Genomic DNA, 19,812 nt, shown 5'->3' on the forward strand with positions numbered 1-19,812 from the left:
AGAGTAAGTTTATAGATTTAAATAATTTAAAGAGATGTTTTTGTTGTTTTCACATTTTTCTGTTTATTTTGAATATTTTATCCTAAACAAATTATTTTATAATAAATATATATTTATTATACTAATACAAGGGTATTAAGTATTGAAAAATAATTTTAATACTTTTTTGTTTTGTTTTGTTTTGTTGTTGTTTTTTTTTAATTTTATTATTATTATACTTTAAGTTTTAGGGTACATGTTCACAACGTCCAGCTCTGTTACATATGTATGCATGTGCCATGTTGGTGTGCTGCACCCATTAACACGTCATTTAACATTAGGTATATCTCCTAATGCTATCCCTCCCCACTCCCCCCACCCTACAACAGGCCCCGGTGTGTGATGTTCCCTTTCCTGTGTCCATGTGTTCTCATTGTTCAATTCCCACCTATGAGTGAGAACATGTGGTGTTTGTTTTTTTGTCCTTGAGATAGTTTGCTGAGAATGATGGTTACCAGTTTCATCCATGTCCCTACAAAGGACACGAATTCATCATTTTTTATGGCTGCATAGTATTCCATGGTGTATGTGTGCCACATTTTCTTAATCCAGTCTATCATTGTTGGACATTTAGTTTGGTTCCAAGTCTTTGCTGATGTAAATAGTGCCGCTATAAACATATGTGTGCATGTGTCTTTATAGCAGCATGATTTATAATCCTTTGGGTATCTACCTAGTAATGGAATGGCTGGGTCAAATGGTATTTCTAGCTCTAGATCCCTGAGGAATCACCACACTGACTTCCACAATGACTGAACTAGTTTAGAGTCCCACCAGGAGTGTAAAAGTGTTCCTATTTCTCCACATCCTCTCCAGCATCTGTTTCCTGACTTTTTAATGATTGCCATTCTAACTGGTATCAGATGGTATCTCATTGTGGTTTTGATTTGCATTTCTCTGATGGCCAGTGAGGATGAGCATTTTTCATGAGTTTTTTGGCTGCATAAATGTCTTCTTTTGAGAAGTGTCTGTTCATATCCTTTGCTCACTTTTTGATTGGGTTGTTTGTTTTTTTCTTGTCAATTTGTTTGAGTTCATTGAAGATTCTGGATATTAGCCCTTTGTCAGATGAGTAGGTTGCGGAAATTTTCTCCCATTTTGTAGGTTGCCTGTTCACTCTGATGGTAGTTTCTTTTGTTTTGCAGAAGCTCTTGAGTTTATTCAGATCCCATTTGTCAATTTTGGCTTTTGTTGCCATTGCTTTTGGTGTTTTAGACATGAAGTCTTTGCCCATGCATATGTCCTAATTGTATTGCCTAGGTTTTCTTCTAGGGTTTTTATGGTTTTAGGCCTAACGTGTAAGTCTTTAATCCATCTTGAATTAACTTTTGTATGAGGTGTAAGGAAGGGATCCAGTTTCAGCTTTCTCCATATGGCTAGCCAGTTTTCCCAGCACCATTTATTAAATAGGGAATCCTTTCCCCATTGCTTGTTTTTCTCAGGTTTGTCAAAGATCAGATAGTTGTAGATATGCGGCATTATTTCTGAGGGCTCTCTTCTGTTCCATTGATCTATATCTCTGTTTTGGTACCAGTACCATGCTGTTTTGGTTACTGTAGCCTTGTAGTATAGTTTGAAGTCAGGTAGTGTGATGCCTCCAGCTTTGTTCCTTTGGCTTAGGATTGACTTGGTGATGCAGGCTCCTTTTTGGTTCCATATGAACTTTAAAGTAGTTTTTTCCCATTCTGTGAAGAAAGTCATTTGTAGCTTGATGGGGATGGCATTGAATCTATCAATTACCTTGGGCAGTATGGCCATTTTCACGATATTGATTCTTCCTACCCATGAGCATGGAATGTTCTTCCATTTGTTTGTATCCTCTTTTATTTCATTGAGCAGTAGTTTGTAGTTCTTCTTGAAGAGGTCCTTCACATCCCTTGTAAGTTGGATTCCTAGGTACTTTATTCTCTTTGAAGCAATTGGGAGTTCACTCATGGTTTGGCTCTCTGTTTGTCTGTTATTGGTGAATAAGAATGCTTGAGATTTTTATACATTGATTTTGTATCATGAGAATTTGCTGAAGTTGCTTATCAGCTTGAGGAGCTTTTGGGTTGAGACAATGGGGTTTTATAGATATAAAATCATGTCATCTGCAAACAGGGACAATTTGACTTCCTCTTTTCCTAATCAAATACCATTTATTTCTTTCTCCTGCCTGATTGCCCTGGCCAGAACTTCCAACACTACGATGAATAGGAGTGGTGAGAGAGGGCATCCCTGTCTTGTGCCCATTTTCAAAGGGAATGCTTCCAGTTTTTGCCCATTCAGTATGATATTGGCTGTGGATTTGTCATAGTTAGCTCTTATTATTTTGAGATATGTCCCATCAATACCTAATTTATTGAGAGTTTTTAGCATGAAGTGTTGTTGAATTTTGTCAAAGGCCTTTTCTGCATCTACTGAGATAATCATGTGGTGTTTGTATTTGGTTCTGTTTGCATGCTGGATTACACTTATTGATTTGTGTATGTTGAACCAGCCTTGCATCCCAGGGATGAAGCCCACTTGATCATGGTGGATAAGCTTTTTGATGTGCTGCTGGATTCGGTTTGCCAGTATTTTATTGAGGATTTTTCCATCGATGTTCATCAAGGATATTGGTCTAAAATTCTCTTTTTTGATTGTGTCTCTGCCAGGCTTTGGTATCAGGGTGATGCTGGCCTCATAAAATGAGTTAGGGAGGATTCCCTCATTTTCTATTGATTGGAATAGTTTCAGAAGGAATGGTACCAGCTCCTCTTTGTACCTCTGGTAGAATTCGACTGTGAATCCATCTGGTCCTGGACTTTCATTGGTTGGTAAGGTATTGATTATTCCCTCAATTTCAGAGCATGTTATTGGTCTATTCAGAGATTCAACTTCTTCCTAGTTTAGTCTTGGGAGGATGTATGTGTCTAGGAATTTATCCACTTCCAGATTTTCTAGTTTATTTGCATAGAGGTGTTTGTAGTATTCTCTGATGGTAGTTTGTATTTCTGTGGGATTGGTGGTGATATCCCCTTTATTATTTTTTATTACATCTATTTGATTCTTCTCCCTTTTCTTCATTAGTCCTGCTAGTGGTCTATCAATTTCATTGATCTTTCCAAAAAACCATCTCCTGGATTCATTAATTTTTTAAAGGTTTTTTGTGTCTCTATTTCCTTCAGTTCTGCTCTGATCTTAGTTATTTCTTGCCTTCTGGTAGCTTTTGAATGTGTTTATTCTTGCTTCTCTAGTTCTTTTAATTGTGATGTTAGGGTGTCAATTTTAGATGTTTCATGCTTTCTCTTATGGGCATTTAGTGCTATAAATTTCCCTCTACACACTGCTTTGAATGTGTCCCAGAGATTCTGGTATGTTGTGTCTTTGTTATCATTGGTTTGAAAGAACATATTTATTTCCACCTTCTTTTCATTATTCACTCAACAGTCATTCCGGAGCAGGTTGTTCAGTTTCCATGTAGTTGAGTGGTTTTGAGTGAGTTTCTTAATCCTGAGTTCTGGTTTGATTGCACTGTGGTCTGAGAGACAGTTTATTATAATATCTGTTCTTTTACATTTGCTGAGGAGTGCTTTACTTCCAACTATGTGGTCAATTTTGGAGTAGGTGTGGTGTGCTTCTGAAAAGAATGTATATTATGTTGACTTGGGGTGGAGAGTTCTGTAGATTTCTATTAGGTCCGCTTGGTGCAGAGCTGAGTTCAATTCCTGGATATCTTTGTTAACTTTCTGTCTCATTGATCTGTCTAATGTTGACAGTGGGGTGTTAAAGTCTCCCATTATTATTGTGTGGGAGTCTAAGTCTCTTTGTAGGTCACTCAGGTCTTGCTTTATGAATCTGGGTGCTCCTGTATTGGGTGCATATATATTTAGGATAGTTAGCTCTTCTTTTTGAGTTGATCCCTTTACCATTATGTAATGGCCTTCTTTGTCTCTTTTGATCTTTGTTGGTTTAAAGTCTGTTTTATCAGAGACTAGGATTGCAACCTCTGCCTCTTTTTGTTTTCCATTTGCTTGGTAGATCTTCCTCCATGCTTTTATTTTGAGCCTATGTGTGTCTCTGCACGTGAGATGGGTTTCCTGAATACAGCACACTGATGGGTCTTGACTCTTTATCCAATTTACTAGTCTGTGTCCTTTAATTGGAGTATTTAGTCCATTTACATTTAAAGTTAATATTGTTATGTGTGAATTTGATCCTGTCATTATGATGTTAGCTGGTTATTTTGCTCGTTAGTTCATGCAGTTTCTTCCTAGCCTCGATGGTCTTTACAATTTGGCATGGTTTTGCAGTGGCTGGTACTGAGTTTTCCTTTCCATGTTTAGTGCTTCCTTCAGGAGCTCTTTTAGGGCAGGTCTGGTGGTGACAAAATCTCTCAGCATTTGCTTGTCTGGAAAGGATTTTATTTCTCTTTCATTTATGAAGCTTAGTTTGGCTGGTTATGAAATTCTGGGTTGAAAATTCTTTTCTTTAAGAATGTTGAATATTGGTCCCCACTCTCTTCTGGCTTGTAGTTTCTGCTGAGAGATCAGCTGTTAATGTGATGGGCTTCCCTTTGTGGGTAACCAGACCTTTCTCTCTGGCTGCCCTTAACATTTTTTCCTTCATTTCCACTTTGGTGAATCTGACAATTATGTGTCTTGGAGTTGCTCTTCTTGAGGAGTATCTTTGTTGCGTTCTCTGTATTTTCTGAATGTGAATGTTGGCCTGTCTTGCTAGATTGGGGAAATTCTCCTGGAAAATATCCTGCAGAGTGTTTTCCAACTTGGTTTCATTCTCCCCATCACTTTCAGGTACACCAATCAGATGTAGATTTGGTCTTTACACATAGTCCCATATTTCTTGGAGGCTTTGTTTGTATTTTTTTTTATTCTTTTTTTTTCTAAACTTCTCTTCTCACTTTAATTCATTCATTTCATCTTCCATCACTGATATCCGTCTTCCAGTTGATCGCATCAGCTACTGGGGCTTCTGCATTCGTCACGTAGCTCTCATGCCTTGGTTTCAGCTCCATCAGGTCCTTTAAGTACTTCTCTGCATTGGTTATTCTAGTTATCCATTCGTGTACTTTTCTTTCAAAGCTTTTAACTTCTTTGCCATTGGTTTGAGTTTCCTTCTGTAGCTTAGAGTAGTTTGATCATCTGAAGCCTTCTTCTCTCAACTCGTCAGTCATTCTCCATCCAGCTTTGTTCTGTTGCTGGTGAGGAGCTATGTTTCTTTGGAGGAGGAGAGGCACTCTGATTTTTAGAATTTCCAGTTTTCTGCTCTGTTTTTTTCCCATCTTTGTGGTTTTATCTACCTTTAGTCTTTGATGATCGTGACATCCAGATGGGTTTTTGGTGTGGATATCCTTTCTGTTTGTTAGTTTTCCTTCTAACAGACAGGACCCTCAGCTGCAGGTCTGTTGGAGTTTGCTAGAGGTCCACTCCAGACCCTGTTTGCCTGGATTTCAGCAGCAGTGGCTGCAGAACAGCGGATATTGGTGAACCACAAATGCTGCTGCCTGATAGTTCCTCTGGAAGTTTTGTCTCAGAGGAGTATCCAGCCATGTGAGGTGTCAGTCCACCCCTACTGGGGTGTGCCTCCCAGTTAGGCTACTTGGGGGTCAGGGACCAACTTGAGGAGTCAGTCTGCCCTTTCTCAGATCTCAAGCTGAACTGGGAGAACCACCACTCTCTTCAAAGCTGTCAGAGAGAGACATTTAAGTCTGTAGAGGTTACTGCTATCTTTTGTTTTGTCTGTGCCCTGCCTCCAGAGGTGGAGCCTACAGAGGCAGGCAGACCTCCTTGAGCTGTGGTGGGCTCCACCCAGTTCGAGCTTCCTGGGCTTTGTTTACCTAATCAAACAACTAACTCAGCAATGGTGAGTGCCCCCCCCCAGCCTCACTGCTGCCTTGCAGTTTGATCTTGACTGCTGTGCTAGCAATGAGTAAGACTCCGTAGGTGAAGGACCCTCCAAGCCATGTGCAGGATATAATCTCCTGGTGTGCCGTTTTTTAGGCCCCTTGGAAAAGCGCAGTATTAGGGTGGGAATGACCTGATTTTCCAGGTGCCATCTGTCACCCCTTTCTTTGACTAGGAAAGGGAATTCCCTGACCCCTTGTGCTTCCCGGGTGAGGTGATGTCTTGCCCTGCTTTGGCTCACACACTGTATGCTGCACCCTCTGTCCTGCACCTACTGTCTGGCACTCCCCAGTGAGATGAACCTGGTACCTCAGTTGGAAATGCAGAAATCACCCATCTTCTGCGTGGCTCATGCTGGGAGCTGTAGACTGGAGCTGTTCCTATTTGGCCATCTTGGCATTGTTATAAATAACAATGATAATCTTTAGCATTTGGATAATAATACTGCACTTTGGAAGTTATTGTAAAATTGTTTGCAGGATTGTTATGAGAGTAAAAATTGAGAGCAACATAAATGTTTCCATGGTCAAATGGTCAAATAAATACTTCTTATAAAAATGTATACATTAGCACTCTATTAAATTAGTAATTAATGTATGGAAAGTATGGCAACATAAGAATAATTGCTCTGAAAATTCTGTCAAGACCAGAATACAAAATGATATTATATGATTATTCAATTATAATAACTATGCTATGAACAAGGACTTGAAATAGAAAAATCATAATATTCTATGTTAGAATTATGCAATTTTTTTCAAATAATGGTTTTAGAAAAAGTGCACTAGGGAATTTGGGACATATATGTAAAAAGGCACATATGATTAAAGAAAACATGCCTACTTAGGTCATAGGCATGTTAGAAGATTTATATAGGTAGAGCATTTATAGGCAGAGAAGCTCAGTATTGTAATGGTATAAGTTTAAGAGTATAGTAAAGATAGTAATGGATAGCTCCTGAGCTCAAGTACACTAATCTCAAGATATTTTTCATACCTGTTACATCATGACCATCAGTGAGTTGACATCTTGAACACAGGTGGCATAAGTAAAAGGTTGTCAAACTAGATTTTTTGTAAAGAATATTTCATCCAAGATACTAAAGGCATCACAGATAATGGACACAAAAATCAGTGAACTGAATGAGAAGATCTTTTTCAGGGAGGATGCTCCAACAGTATTAGCACTTAATTATATTGGAACAGTGTTTTTCTGATTGCAAAGCACAGAGATAAAATGCATAATATATGAAATATGTGTGTTTATATGTGTGCGAATATGTGTGGGTATATAATCTTTCTTAATTCTGAAAATTCAGGAAATGGTAGGGCAAACTTTTGCACTATATTTTTTATATTATGAAGGCTAAGTTTCAAAGCAGTGGTCACTTGTCCAAGGAAAAAACAGGTTCAAGAGTTCTCACTCTAGGTAGAAACAAAAATTTGTGAAGGACATTTATTTTTGACACCAGAAATGTGAAAGCTTTGGTCTAATCCAGTGAATCTCTAAATCAATGGTTAAATCCTGAAGAGGCCTGGGCATTTGAAGATTTATAAGGTTCCTAGGGGACTCTGGTTCACCCCAAAGAAAGTTGGAGGTAACAGAGCATGGACTAGGACAAAGGAATTCAGAGGCAAGCCCATGGATTTCCCCAAGATGTCATTTATTTTCTTCTCTCTGCAGATTAAACACTTGTTAACTGCATCCTACCTCCAGCCACTAATATGGTGATGAATACCAGTGTGACTGAATTCATTCTGTTTGGGTTGACACAGGGTGCTGTAAAGCAGAAGGCAATATTTGGAATCTTCTTGATTCTTTACCTTGCAACTCTGTTGGGGAACTTTCTCATCGTGGTGACTATTAAAACAAGCCAGACCCTCAGGTGTCCCATGTACTTTTTTGTGTTCTACCTGTCTTTTGCTGATGCTTGCTTCTCTACAACCACAACCCCCAGATTGATTCTGGATGCCCTTTCTCAGAAAAAGTCCATTTCCTACAATGAGTGTATGACTCAGGTCTTTGCAGCCCATTTCTTTGGCTGCATGGAGATTTTTGTGCTCATCCTCATGGCGTTTGATCACTATGTAGCCATTTGTAAGCCCTTGCAATACACAACTATCATGAGCCGGCATGTCTGTGGTATGTTGGTGATTCTGGCCTGGGTGGGGTCTTGCATCCATTCTTCAGCACAAATTTTCCTGGCTTTGAGACTGCCTTTCTGTGGCCCAAATGTGATTGATCATTATTTCTGTGATTTGCAGCCCTTGTTGAAACTTGCCTGCATGGACACTTATGTGATAAATTTGCTAGTTGTGTCTAAAAGTGGGGCCATCTGCATGGTGAGTTTCATAATCCTCCTTATCTCCTATATTATCATCTTATATTTTCTGAGAAACCACAGTGCAGAAGGAAGGCAAAAAGCACTTTCCATGTGTACCTCCAACTTTATTGTGGTTGTCATATTTTTTGGTCCATGTATATTTATATACACACGTCCACCAACCTCCTTTCCAATAGACAAAATAGTGGCTGTGTTTTACACAATTGGGACACCTTTACTTAACCCTCTGATCTATACACTGAAAAATGCAGAAGTGAAAAATGCCATGAAAAAATTATGGTGTAGCAAAATATGACATTAGTTGATAAATGATATGTGTCTGTTTCTTTAACCATTTAGTTTTTGTTGCATGAACTAGAAAGTATTTTTGTTTTGAAATAAACAACCAAGATATGTGTGTGTGTATACATATAGATGTGTATATGTGTGTGCAAATGTATATATGTATATATGCATACTGTATGCTGAGATTATTGCATTACACTATGATTCCTTAAAGCTCATAATCATTTTGGCCAACCTGTGAAGGTCCTTATTTGAATTTCATCCACATTTGGCCATCTTCCCATGGTAACTTTGCTTGCTATACATTTTTTTAAAAGAAATGTACTAATGACAGAATAATTGTGTGTTTGTGTACATGTACATGTACCTGTACCAGTTTCTATTCCAGATTTTATTCGAATAACTTATGAATGTGGTTATGAGAACTAATCCATAGGTGACTGGAAGCTTGTAGAATCAAAGTCTTGGCCATTTGGGGATTAGAGAGGATACTCCCAGGAAATACTACTCTGGAAATCTGTGCCTAACCCTGCCTCACTGAGGAGATCTATCCACATTGATGGACCCTCAAACTCCAATAAAAGCTGGAAAATTCAGTGAAAACCTAGACCCTTACTGGAAAATCTCTCAAAATTATTTGGTGTTAAACAGGCATTGTATTCATCCATTCAGGCTGCTATAACGAAATACTATAAACTGGGTAGCCTACAAACAACAGATATTTATATCTCAAAGTTCTGGAGGCTGGGAAGTTCAAGGTTAACATGTCATCAGCAGATTCCGTGTCCAGCGAGGGACCCCTTTCTGATTCACAGGTTGCCCTCTTTTCACTATAAACTTACCTGGATGAAGGGACAAGGGTCTCTCCCTGGTGCCTATTTTATAAGGGCACTAAACACTTCCCAAAGGCCACACCTCCTGATACTACTATCTTGGGGGTTAGAATTTCAACATATTTCAACATATAAATTTTGGGAAGACATAGACATTTAGACCATAGCGGGCATAGAGTAATTTGGAAACACATTATAATTCCACATCTATTGTGTCTACTCAAAACTTTACTTTTAACATCTTGTTACACAAAAAATGTGAATTCATAAATAACTTACATCAACACTGGAATTCAATCTAATTTGTTTTCATTTATAAATGGATTGTACTTTATTCCAATTTGGGAAACATTTGCACTCATATAAAAGATTTTTATTGACAAAAGTTCGTACAATTAAAACTTATTTGTAAGGGAAAAACTTCCAAGTGAATTAAACAGAAACTGACTTCAGGAAGGGGTAATGAGGACATGGGGAAGGAGAATCATGACAAGTATAGGAGAAGGGCAAGAATAGGAGGTCTGAAAATCAACTTATTATTGATCAGGTAAGTGGGAAGAAGAAAAAATCACAAAGTAACTTCATGAGAAATCCAAGACAGGGCCTGTAAAATCCTTTTGTGATTTTATATGGTGAGGGGAGGCATTTTAAATTCCCCATCTCTACAGCTATGTCTGAGGTTTCTTGCATAAAGAAATGAACCTCAGGATCATGGTTAGTGTTGAAGTAATTTTGGCACCTGTCACTTCAAATACCTGGGTGACCAAGGGGCTATGTAGAACCAAGAGGATGACAGCCAGTCATAGAGTCCCGTGAACACTGCAGAAATCACTTACGTTTCTTTCTCTACCCTCTGAGTCAGAAGGACAGGATCAACATCAAAAGTTATAATGCCAGTACAGTAGGCCCTTGAACACTGTGGGAGTTGGGGTGCCCACCCTCCCTGCAACACACAGTTGAAAATCCACACGTAGCTTTTGACTCTCCCAAAACTTGGCTGCTAACAGACTACTGTTGACTGGAAGTCTTACTGATAGCATGAAGTCAAATAACACGTATTTTGTATGCTCTATGTATTATATACTATATTCTTAAGATAAAATAAGCTACAGAAAAAGAAAATGTTATTAATAAAATCATAAGGAACAGAAAATATACTTACCATTCTTTAACTGGAAGTGGATTATCATAAAGATTTTCATCCTTGTTATCTTCAGGTTTAGTAGGCTGTGAAAAGAAGAGGAAGAGGAGGAGTTGCTCTTTTTGTCACAAGGTTTGTGGAAGCAGAAGAAAATCCACCTATAAATGGACTTGAGCAGTTCAAACCTGTGTTGTTCAAGGGCCAACTGTATTTTAGTAAGTAGAACTGGGCTAAGGAATAATAACAGTGTTTTGAATCTTAACGTACCATGAACCTCTAGGCTGGACTGCAGTATAAAAACTCTATCAGGCAGGCTATGGTGGCTCATGTCGTAATCTCAGTGCTTTGAGAGGCCAAGGCAGAAAGATTGTTTGAGCCCAGGAGTTGGAGGTTTCAGTGAGCTATGATCCTGCTACTGCACTCCAGCCTGGGTGACAGTGAGATCTTGTCTCTAAAAAATTACAATATTTAAATGTATAAAAACTCTATGAGTAGAGATTTTTTCTTATCCAGCAATTCCAGCAAAATTACTGAGATTGCATTTTATATGAGTCAGATACTCTTCCTGAAACAATCACTGTTTCCAAAAAGACAGGATTATCTGATTTCCCAAACCCAGGTGATATGCCCACACTTGAAGCATAGGTAGAGGCACCAATCGAACTAACCATGTGGTCTGAGAGTAGAAGGGTGTGCTATTATGAAAAATAGGAAATGGGTTGGGTGCGGTGGCTCACACTTGTAATCCCAGCACTCTGGGGGGCCGAAGTGGGTGAATCACGAGGTCAGGAGATCAAGACCATCCTGCTTAACATGGTGAAACCCCACCTCTCTTGAAAATACAAAAATTAGCCAGGCATGGTGGTGGGTGCCTGTAGTCCCAGCTACTCGGGAAGCTGAAACAGGATAATCTCTTGAACCTGGAGGTGGAGATTGCAGTGAGACAAGATCATGCCACTGTACTCCAGCCTGGGTGACAGAGTGAGACTCCTGTCTCAAAAAAAAAAAAAAAAAGAGAGAGAGAAAGAAACATCTCTGCTTTACCCATTTTCACAACTGTTTTCTGAGGTCTGCATGACTGTCCTTATACTTTGTACAAATTAGAAAAGTGCTCTTCATTCTCAAAACACATTATTTCCATAAAGGAGAAATTTTTCATAATATACTTACCTATTTATCAGATTATTCACTGTCATCTGTCAAAATGCTGCTGAAATAAATACATTAATCTATACTACCTCGATGTAAATGACACTTCCTTAGATGTGTTGCTCATGTTGTTCCCAGACCAAGCAGGGTCGGGCTATTTCTCATGGCCCAAATAATGAGATGCAGATGAACTGGGGAGGAAGAGAGTTATTATTTCTGTAACCGGTTATAGGGAGAAGGCCTTGAAATTATCACCAGACCAACTCAAAATTACAAAGTTTTCCAGAGCTTATATACCTTCTAAGCTATATATCTACATGTAAGTGTGCGATTCATTGAAAGAGATAAGTGGTCAACTTCTTTTAATCTGCAACTAAGATCTGAGTCCTGAAGACCTTCTTCTGGAGCCTCAGTAAGTTTATTTAACCTAAATGGGGTCTAGGTGCTAGGGTGATTACTCTTACCTTGTCTCTTGCTAGATCATAAAGGTTTGGGGAGCTCCTTTAGACCCCAATAAACTTGTTTGTGGAGGCCTGGAGAGTTTCTTCAGAGGTTCAATAAAACTTGTTTAATCCTAAAAAGGGTCCTGTTAAGAATTCCTTCATTACCCTGTCATTCTTCAAGGCCCAGGAAAAGCCTAGGCAAAACTCTTGGTGGGCTCTTTGTTACATTCCAGCCTTTGTATAAGGGCACTGGCTCGATCAGCTTTTAATGTTTAACCTAGCTACTCAGTCAGTGCTGGGACTGTTGTAATGGAGGCCTGCAGTAGTGAGACCTGCCCTGCCACGATATGCAGGTCACAGTCTTTAAACAAGTGTGTGGCAGCTTTCAATGTCCTCTTTAGGTAGAATCAACTCTTCTTATTGATTCAGTTGTACACCTTGTCATGGGAGAGTCTTACTGCATCAGGAGACGTCCTGCCATTGACATTCAACCAGCAACCTCTTTCAGAGATACTGTTAATAATTCTGGCTACAGCAGTGAAAGGGATTCCTACAGTAGGGTTCCATGCCAAACACCTTTATTTTTGCCTTACCTCCAAATTGGAAGCATTGGTGCCAGTCAAACAGATATCTTCTATTTGTTTTATGCATCATCACATTCTTTCTCAGAAAGGGTCATTAGCTTTTACTCAGGACCAGTCTGATTTAATCCCTCTCTCCCTCCCTTCCTCTTTTTCTCCCTTCTTCCTTACTTCCTATTGTTTGTGAAGTACATATCCTGTTCCATAAATGGTGGATTCAAAGTTGAACAAGAGAGTCATGATCCCAATCCATATGGAACCTAGGTCTGTAGACATTCCTTAAACTTTTCGAATACACAGGTGTCTGTTTTTTAGTTTCAGCCCTAATGAAAGATGTGTTTTATTTCAAATATCTCTTAGAATTTCAATTTGAAATGAAAGGGCATGTGATTTAGAGATCTTTTTGTCAAAACATCTTTTCTCAGAGAAATTCCACTTTCTTCTCCTTGTATTTCTACTCCTTTGATTTCCACCACATTGTGATTTCATTATTATCCTGACACTTCTCCTATCTTACTTCTTGGTCCATTTAATAGTCTCCTCTGCTGTAACTATCTGTTTTGTAAAAGTCTCTATATGAGCTTAGGAGTTTGAGATCAGCTTGGGCAACATAGTGAGAGCTTGTCTCTGCTAAAAATAAATAAAATAAAATAAAACAAAAAAATAAAATAAGGCAAAATAAAATAAAATAAAAATTAGCCAGGTGTGACAGTTCATGCATGCCCATAGTCCCTGCTACTCGGGAGGCTGAATCAAGAGGATCGCTGGAGCCCAGGACTTGGAGGCTGTGAAAGGAGCCGGGCACATTCCTCAGCCCCGGGCTCAAAACAAACAAGCCCAGTACAAACACATCCCATCCTCCCATCCCACCACATATCGCCATATATCTCTCAAACTTCCTGAGCCCAGTACAAACACCACCAAGAAAGTCTCCGATAAGGGGACAGCCGTTCAAAGTTTTACTGAAAGAGCGGGAACCAAAAGAATTCCTTTGTTCCCCTGTAACTTTCAGGCTATAAAAAGCAAACACTCGCATTGTTCAGGGCCCTCTTGTATGCTGTGGAATGGAGGGACCAGGTTCGAACTTGTAGTAAAGATCCTTGCCGCTTGGCTTTGACTCTGGACTCTGGTGGTCTTCTTTGGGGAACTAACGGTCTGGGCATAACATCTGGGGGCCCGTCCGGGATTCCCCAAGCCCACTAGACCCCTGGTCAACGGATCTGCTAGGATCGATCTACTGATAGGTGAGCTGGCTCGTCTCCGTTTGTCTGTCTGTGTCTGTTCTGAATCCGAATCTGTGACTCGCGAGGTCTGAAACTGGAGCTGGCACTGTCCTGGCAGATGCGCTATAGGACGGCCAGCGGAGACCGGTGGGAGACGTCCCCTGGCTCTCATCTGATCTATATTGCAATCTGAGCTGCCCCGGTTTGGCGGGCAGCAGCTGTCTCTGATCTGGGCTGCCCCAGCGCGATCGCGATCCAGGCAGCTAACTCTGACCCGGGCTTCCGGTGCGCGCTTGTGATCTGAACTGCCCTGGTTTGGCGGGCAGCAGCTGTCTCTGATCTGGGCTGCCCCAGCATGACCGTGATCCAGGCAGCTAACTCTGACCCGGGCTTCCGGTGCGCACTTGCGATCTGAACTGCCCTGGTTTGGCGGGCAGCAGCTGTCTCTGATCTGGGCTGCCCCAGCGCGACCGCGATCCAGGCAGCTAACTCTGACCCGGGCTTCTGGTGTGCGCTTGCGATCTGAACTGCCCCGGTTTGGCGGGCAGCAGCTGTCTCTGATCTGGGATCCCCCAGCGTGACCGCGATCCAGGCAGCTAACTCTGACCAGGGCTGCCAAAGTGCGCCTGTGATTAGATATCATTAATAAGTCAGATCAGATTTCCTTTACAGGGAATCAAACCCACATTCCTTTACAGGAAGAGATTGCAAATTATTACAGGATGGGTAATACCCAGAGCACTCCCCTATCTCTCCTTACGAGTAATTTCAAAGAAGTTAGAGCAAGGGGCCATGATCTTGGTACAGAAATCAGGAAAGGAAAGCTAATTACTCTGTGTCACTCCAAATGGCCTGCCTTTGATGTGGGGTGGCCACCCGAAGGGACCTTCCAACTTGCTGTCATCACTAGGGTAAAGTCCAAGATTTTCCTACCTGGGCGTGCAGGCCACTTAGATCAAATCCCATATATCCTCATATGGCAGGACCTTGTTGAGAACCCGCCTCCTTGGCTGTCCCCTTTCCAATTAGCCTCTGAACCCTGTAAGGCACTGGTTGCTCGACCACTAAAATCCAAGCAACCAACTGCCCCCCCCATCCTGTTCTACCTGACAGCGGGGACCCACTGTTCACAGAACCCCCTCCGTACCCCTCCGGGCCCCAGGCCCCAGCCCCCTGGCTGAGCTGCGGGAGGGAGCAGGCGGATGGGAGGCGGCCGGCACACACGGGCCCGCTGAAAGGGAAAGTAACTTTAAAGGGCCGGCGGGGCGGACGCGAGGGTGCACTTCGCGGACTAGCCCCCCTCAGCCGCCTGACTCCATGGTGGCTTTACCCCTTCGGGAAATAGGACCCCCAGATGACACAGGAATCCCCAGGCTCCAGTACTGGCAATTCTCCACCAGTGATCTGTATAACTGGAAGACTCAGAGTGCTCGGTTTTCAGACAACCCCAAAGATTTACTGGCTTTACTGAATAGTGTCATGTTCACCCACCAGCCCACTTGGGATGATTGTCAGCAGCTCCTCCAAATCTTGTTCACCATGGAAGAGCGAGAGAGAATACAGATAGAAGCTAGAAAGCTGGTCCCGGGGGACGACGGTCAACCGACTGCCAACCCCGAACTCATAAACGCACCCTTTCCTCTGACCAGGCCGGCGTGGGACTACAACATGGCAGAAGGTAGGGGACGGCTACACCTTTATCGCCAGACTCTAATGGCAGGTCTCTGGTCAGCTGCTCGCAAGCCCACTAATTTGGCTAAAGTATATTCTATTCTGCAGGAAAAGACAGAGAGCCCAGCTACCTACTTAAAAAATTAATGGAAGCTTTTAGACAGTACATCCCCATAGATCCAGAGGCTCCAGGAAGTCAGGCAGCTGTTGTAATGTCTTTCGTAAATCAGGCAGCCCCAGATATTAAGAGAAAACTCCAGAAATTAGAAGACTTGAAAGGAAAGCGGATTCAGGACCTCCTTCAGATAGCCCAGCGGGTTTACAATAACAGAGATACTCCAGAGGAAAAGCAATTTAAGGCCACTGAAAAAATGACCAAGGTCCTGGCAGCAGTGGTACAGAAAGAGCATCTACAGCCAGAGTACACCCAACCTAGGTGGCCCCCCCGGCATGATAATCTGAGCAAAGACCAATGTGCCTACTGTAAGGGGGCTGGCCACTGGGTAAGAGACTGCCCCAAAAAGAAACCACGAGGACAGGGACCCGGACCCCCTAGGTCTACACCCGTACTAGTCACTCAAGACGAAGACTAGGGAAGACGGGGTTCGGACCCCCTCCCCGAACCTAGGGTAACTTTGCAAGTGGAGGGGTCCCCAGTCCAGTTCTTGGTCGATACGGGGGCAACAGCCATTTAATTGGACAGACGAAGCCGAGTTGGCCTTCCAACAGATTAAAACCGCCCTACTCTCCGCGCCTGCACTAGGACTACCTGATGTTACCAAGCCCTTCCACTTATACGTGGATGAAAATAAGGGTGTCGCCAAGGCGGTAATTAACTCTACTTACTGCCAGTGAGTTCCTAGGGTATACTGGTAACTGGACTAGTGCTGTTATTCACCCAGACCCTAGACCGAGACCTGCACGAGCCATATTTCTCCCCCTTATTGCAGGAATCTCCCTCACCGCATCCTTCATGGCGGCCGGACTGGCTGGGGGAGCCCTAGGTCACACCCTCATAGAAAGTAACAAGCTGTACCAACAATTTGCCGTTGCTATGGAGGAGTCAGCTGAGTCCCTTGCCTCCCTCTAGCGGCAGCTGACATCCCTAGCACAGGTAACCTTGCAGAACCGGAGGGCCTTAGACCTACTCACTGCTGAAAAAGGGGGTACGTGTATGTTTCTAAAGGAAGACTGTTGTTTCTACATAAATGAATCAGGGCTTGTGGAAGACCGGGTCCAACAGTTACGCAAGTTAAGCACAGAAGTAAGAACACGGCAGTTTGCTTCAGCCGCAGACCAATGGTGGAACTCATCTATGTTTTCTCTGTTAGCCCCCTTCCTTGGACCCCTGCTGAGTCTACTATTTCTGCTTACCATAGGACCTTGTGTTGTTAACAGAATTTTGTGGTTCGTTAGAGAAAAGTTTGACACTGTACAACTCATGGTCCTCAGAGCCCAAGACCAACCTGTAAACGCTGAAACAGAATCAGACTTATAAGACCCAAGATTGGCTCTAAAAATACCTGAAAAGAAAGGGGGGAATGAAAGGAGCCGGGCACATTCCTCAGCCCCGGGCTCAAAACAAACAAGCCCAGTACAAACACATCCCATCCTCCCATCCCACCACATATCGCCATATATCTCTCAAACTTCCTGAGCCCAGTACAAACACCACCAAGAAAGTCTCCGATAAGGGGACAGCCGTTCAAAGTTTTACTGAAAGAGCGGGAACCAAAAGAATTCCTTTGTTCCCCTGTAACTTTCAGGCTATAAAAAGCAAACACTCGCATTGTTCAGGGCCCTCTTGTATGCTGTGGAATGGAGGGACCAGGTTCGAACTTGTAGTAAAGATCCTTGCCGCTTGGCTTTGACTCTGGACTCTGGTGGTCTTCTTTGGGGAACTAATGGTCTGGGCATAACGTCTGCAGTAAGTTATGATCATGCCACTGCATCCCAGCTTGGGTGACAGAGTAAGACCATGTCTCCATCAATCAATCAATCAATCAATCAATCAATCAAGTCTCTGTAAACTTGGGTTCTATTCTTGGCTCACTCTTCTAAACTTGTCATGTGCTTTACTTGTGTACTCTCATCTGCCCTTGTGCTTTCAGCTAACACTGGCATTCCCTAAATCTAGATGTGGAAGCTAAAGTAACTCCATCTAAGATGCTAATTTGCTATTCTGACTTCTGATTAAACCCAGGTCCAGGAATGTCTTTAAGATTTCTGCTTTCATATACTTACTGGAAATCTTGCCCTTAGGTCAAAACAACCTGGGTGTTATCTCAAACACATATTTACATTAAGTCCTACCCTTAGGCAAATTCCGTATCTTGCAGCTGCTGGAGACATGGCTTCAGTTCATAAGTCCCTATTAAATGTTTCTTTCTGAGAAACTAGATTTGTCAGCCTCCTTCTTCAGCTTCTCAGCTCCCTTGGCCTTTGGGGCTAGGTTTATATAAACGCGTTCACTACAGAATACTAGCTCTGTAGCCTGAGTTGTCTCCTGATTTTCATTTTGTAGATCCAGCCTATTGGAAATCCCAACTTACACATCTTTTAGGGAATTCAACTGATTGCTTGCAGTGTTAGAGCTGAGCTCCTTAACTTCTATTTCTGAGGGTACATATTAATTTATTCTCAACACCTTGCCTGGCTAGTATGCATCTCCCCATCACCACTTTCTATTGCGTTCTGACCCACAATATATGTTCTATAAACCCTGAATTTATTAAGGCCATTGATAATTATAGCCACCATTATTGAGTCCTGTATCTGTTAACTATTCCTATGTAACAACCATGCAACCTCAGTGGCATGACACGATATATATTTTTTTTTCCTTCACACACACACCCATATGCACACACTCACCCACACACAAATACACATGCAGTCATGTGTCATTTAACAAAGGAGATATGTTCTGAGAAATATTTCATTAGGTGATTTTATTGTTTTTCAAACATCATAGAATGTATTAACACAAACCTAGATAGTACAGCTTATTACACACCTAAGCTATATGGTGCAGCCCAGGTGTCCTCAACCCCCAGGGCATGGATCAGTATTGGTCCATAGCCTGTTAGGAACCAGCCTGCACAGCAAGAGGTGAGTGACAGATGAGTGAGAGAAGCTTCATCTGTATTTACAGCTGCTCCTCATTGCTCACATTACCGCCTGAGCTCTGCCTCCTGTCAGACTCACTGCGGCACTAGATTCTCATAGAGGCACAAACCCTATTGTGAACTGTGCATATGAGAGATCTAGGTTGCACACTCCTTATGAGAATCTAATGCCTGATGATCTGTCACTGTCTCTTATCACCTCCAGATGGGACTGTCTAGTTTCAGGTAAACAAGTTCAGGGCTCCCATTGATTCTACATTATGGTGAGTTGTATAATAATTGTATTATGTATTACAATGTGATAATAATAGAAATAAAGTGCACAATAAATGTAATGCAATTGAAGCATCCAGAAACCTTTCCACCCGCATCCATGGAAAAATTTTCTTCTATAAAACTGGTCTCTTGTGCCAAAAATATTAGGGACGGCTGGTATAGCCTATTGCCTCTAGGTTTGTAGCCTAGGAGCAGTAGACTGTACCTAGCATGTTACTGTACTAAATACTGTAGACTATTGTAACACAATGGTAACTACCTGTGTATGTAAACATAGAAAATGTGCTGTTAAAATACAGTATCATTGGCCAGGCACAGTGGCTCACATCTGTAATTGCAGCACTTTGGGAGGCCGAGGCGTGTGGGTCACCTGAGATCAGGAGTTCGAAACCAGCCTGGCCAACATGGAGAAGCCTTTTCTCTACTAAAAAGACAAAAATTATCCAGGTGCAGTGGTGCACACCTGTAATCCCAGCTACTTGGAAGGCTGAGGCAGGAGAATCGCTTTAACCCAGGAGGAGGAGTTTGCAGTGAGCCGAGATCACACCATTGCACTCTAGCCTGGGTGACAGAGCAAGACTCTGTCTCAAAACAAACAAACAAACAAACAAAACAAAAAAACAATGTAGTATCATTATCTTATGGGACCATCTTTACATATGAGGTCTGTTGTTGACCAAGACAGAGCTATGCGGTGCATTACTGTATTTGTCTGTTTATATATACATAAGTACTTACTATGGTAAATGAGGAAGAGAGAAAATAAACAATAAACTAACAAATATGTGGACGGCATGTTTTGTTAGAAGTCTAT

General features: G+C 41.8%; 1 protein-coding gene across 1 annotated transcript; it reads left to right on the forward strand.

Moving 5' to 3' along the window:
• The first annotated feature begins 7,648 nt into the window (after window positions 1–7,648).
• Window positions 7,649–8,563, forward strand: LOC466533 (olfactory receptor 4C11-like). The gene has a single exon (XM_521932.1). The coding sequence runs from the start codon at window positions 7,649–7,651 to the stop codon at window positions 8,561–8,563; it is 915 nt and encodes a 304-aa protein (XP_521932.1).
• Window positions 8,564–19,812: the final 11,249 nt, after the last annotated feature.

Source organism: Pan troglodytes, chromosome 9, assembly GCF_028858775.2.
Source record: "Pan troglodytes isolate AG18354 chromosome 9, NHGRI_mPanTro3-v2.0_pri, whole genome shotgun sequence".
NCBI classification, from domain to species: domain Eukaryota; kingdom Metazoa; phylum Chordata; class Mammalia; order Primates; family Hominidae; genus Pan; species Pan troglodytes.

Coding starts and splice junctions, on each gene's coding strand:
- LOC466533 (XM_521932.1), top strand. CDS start 7,649: ATGGTGATGAATACCAGTGTGACTGAATTCATTCTGTTTGGGTTGACA.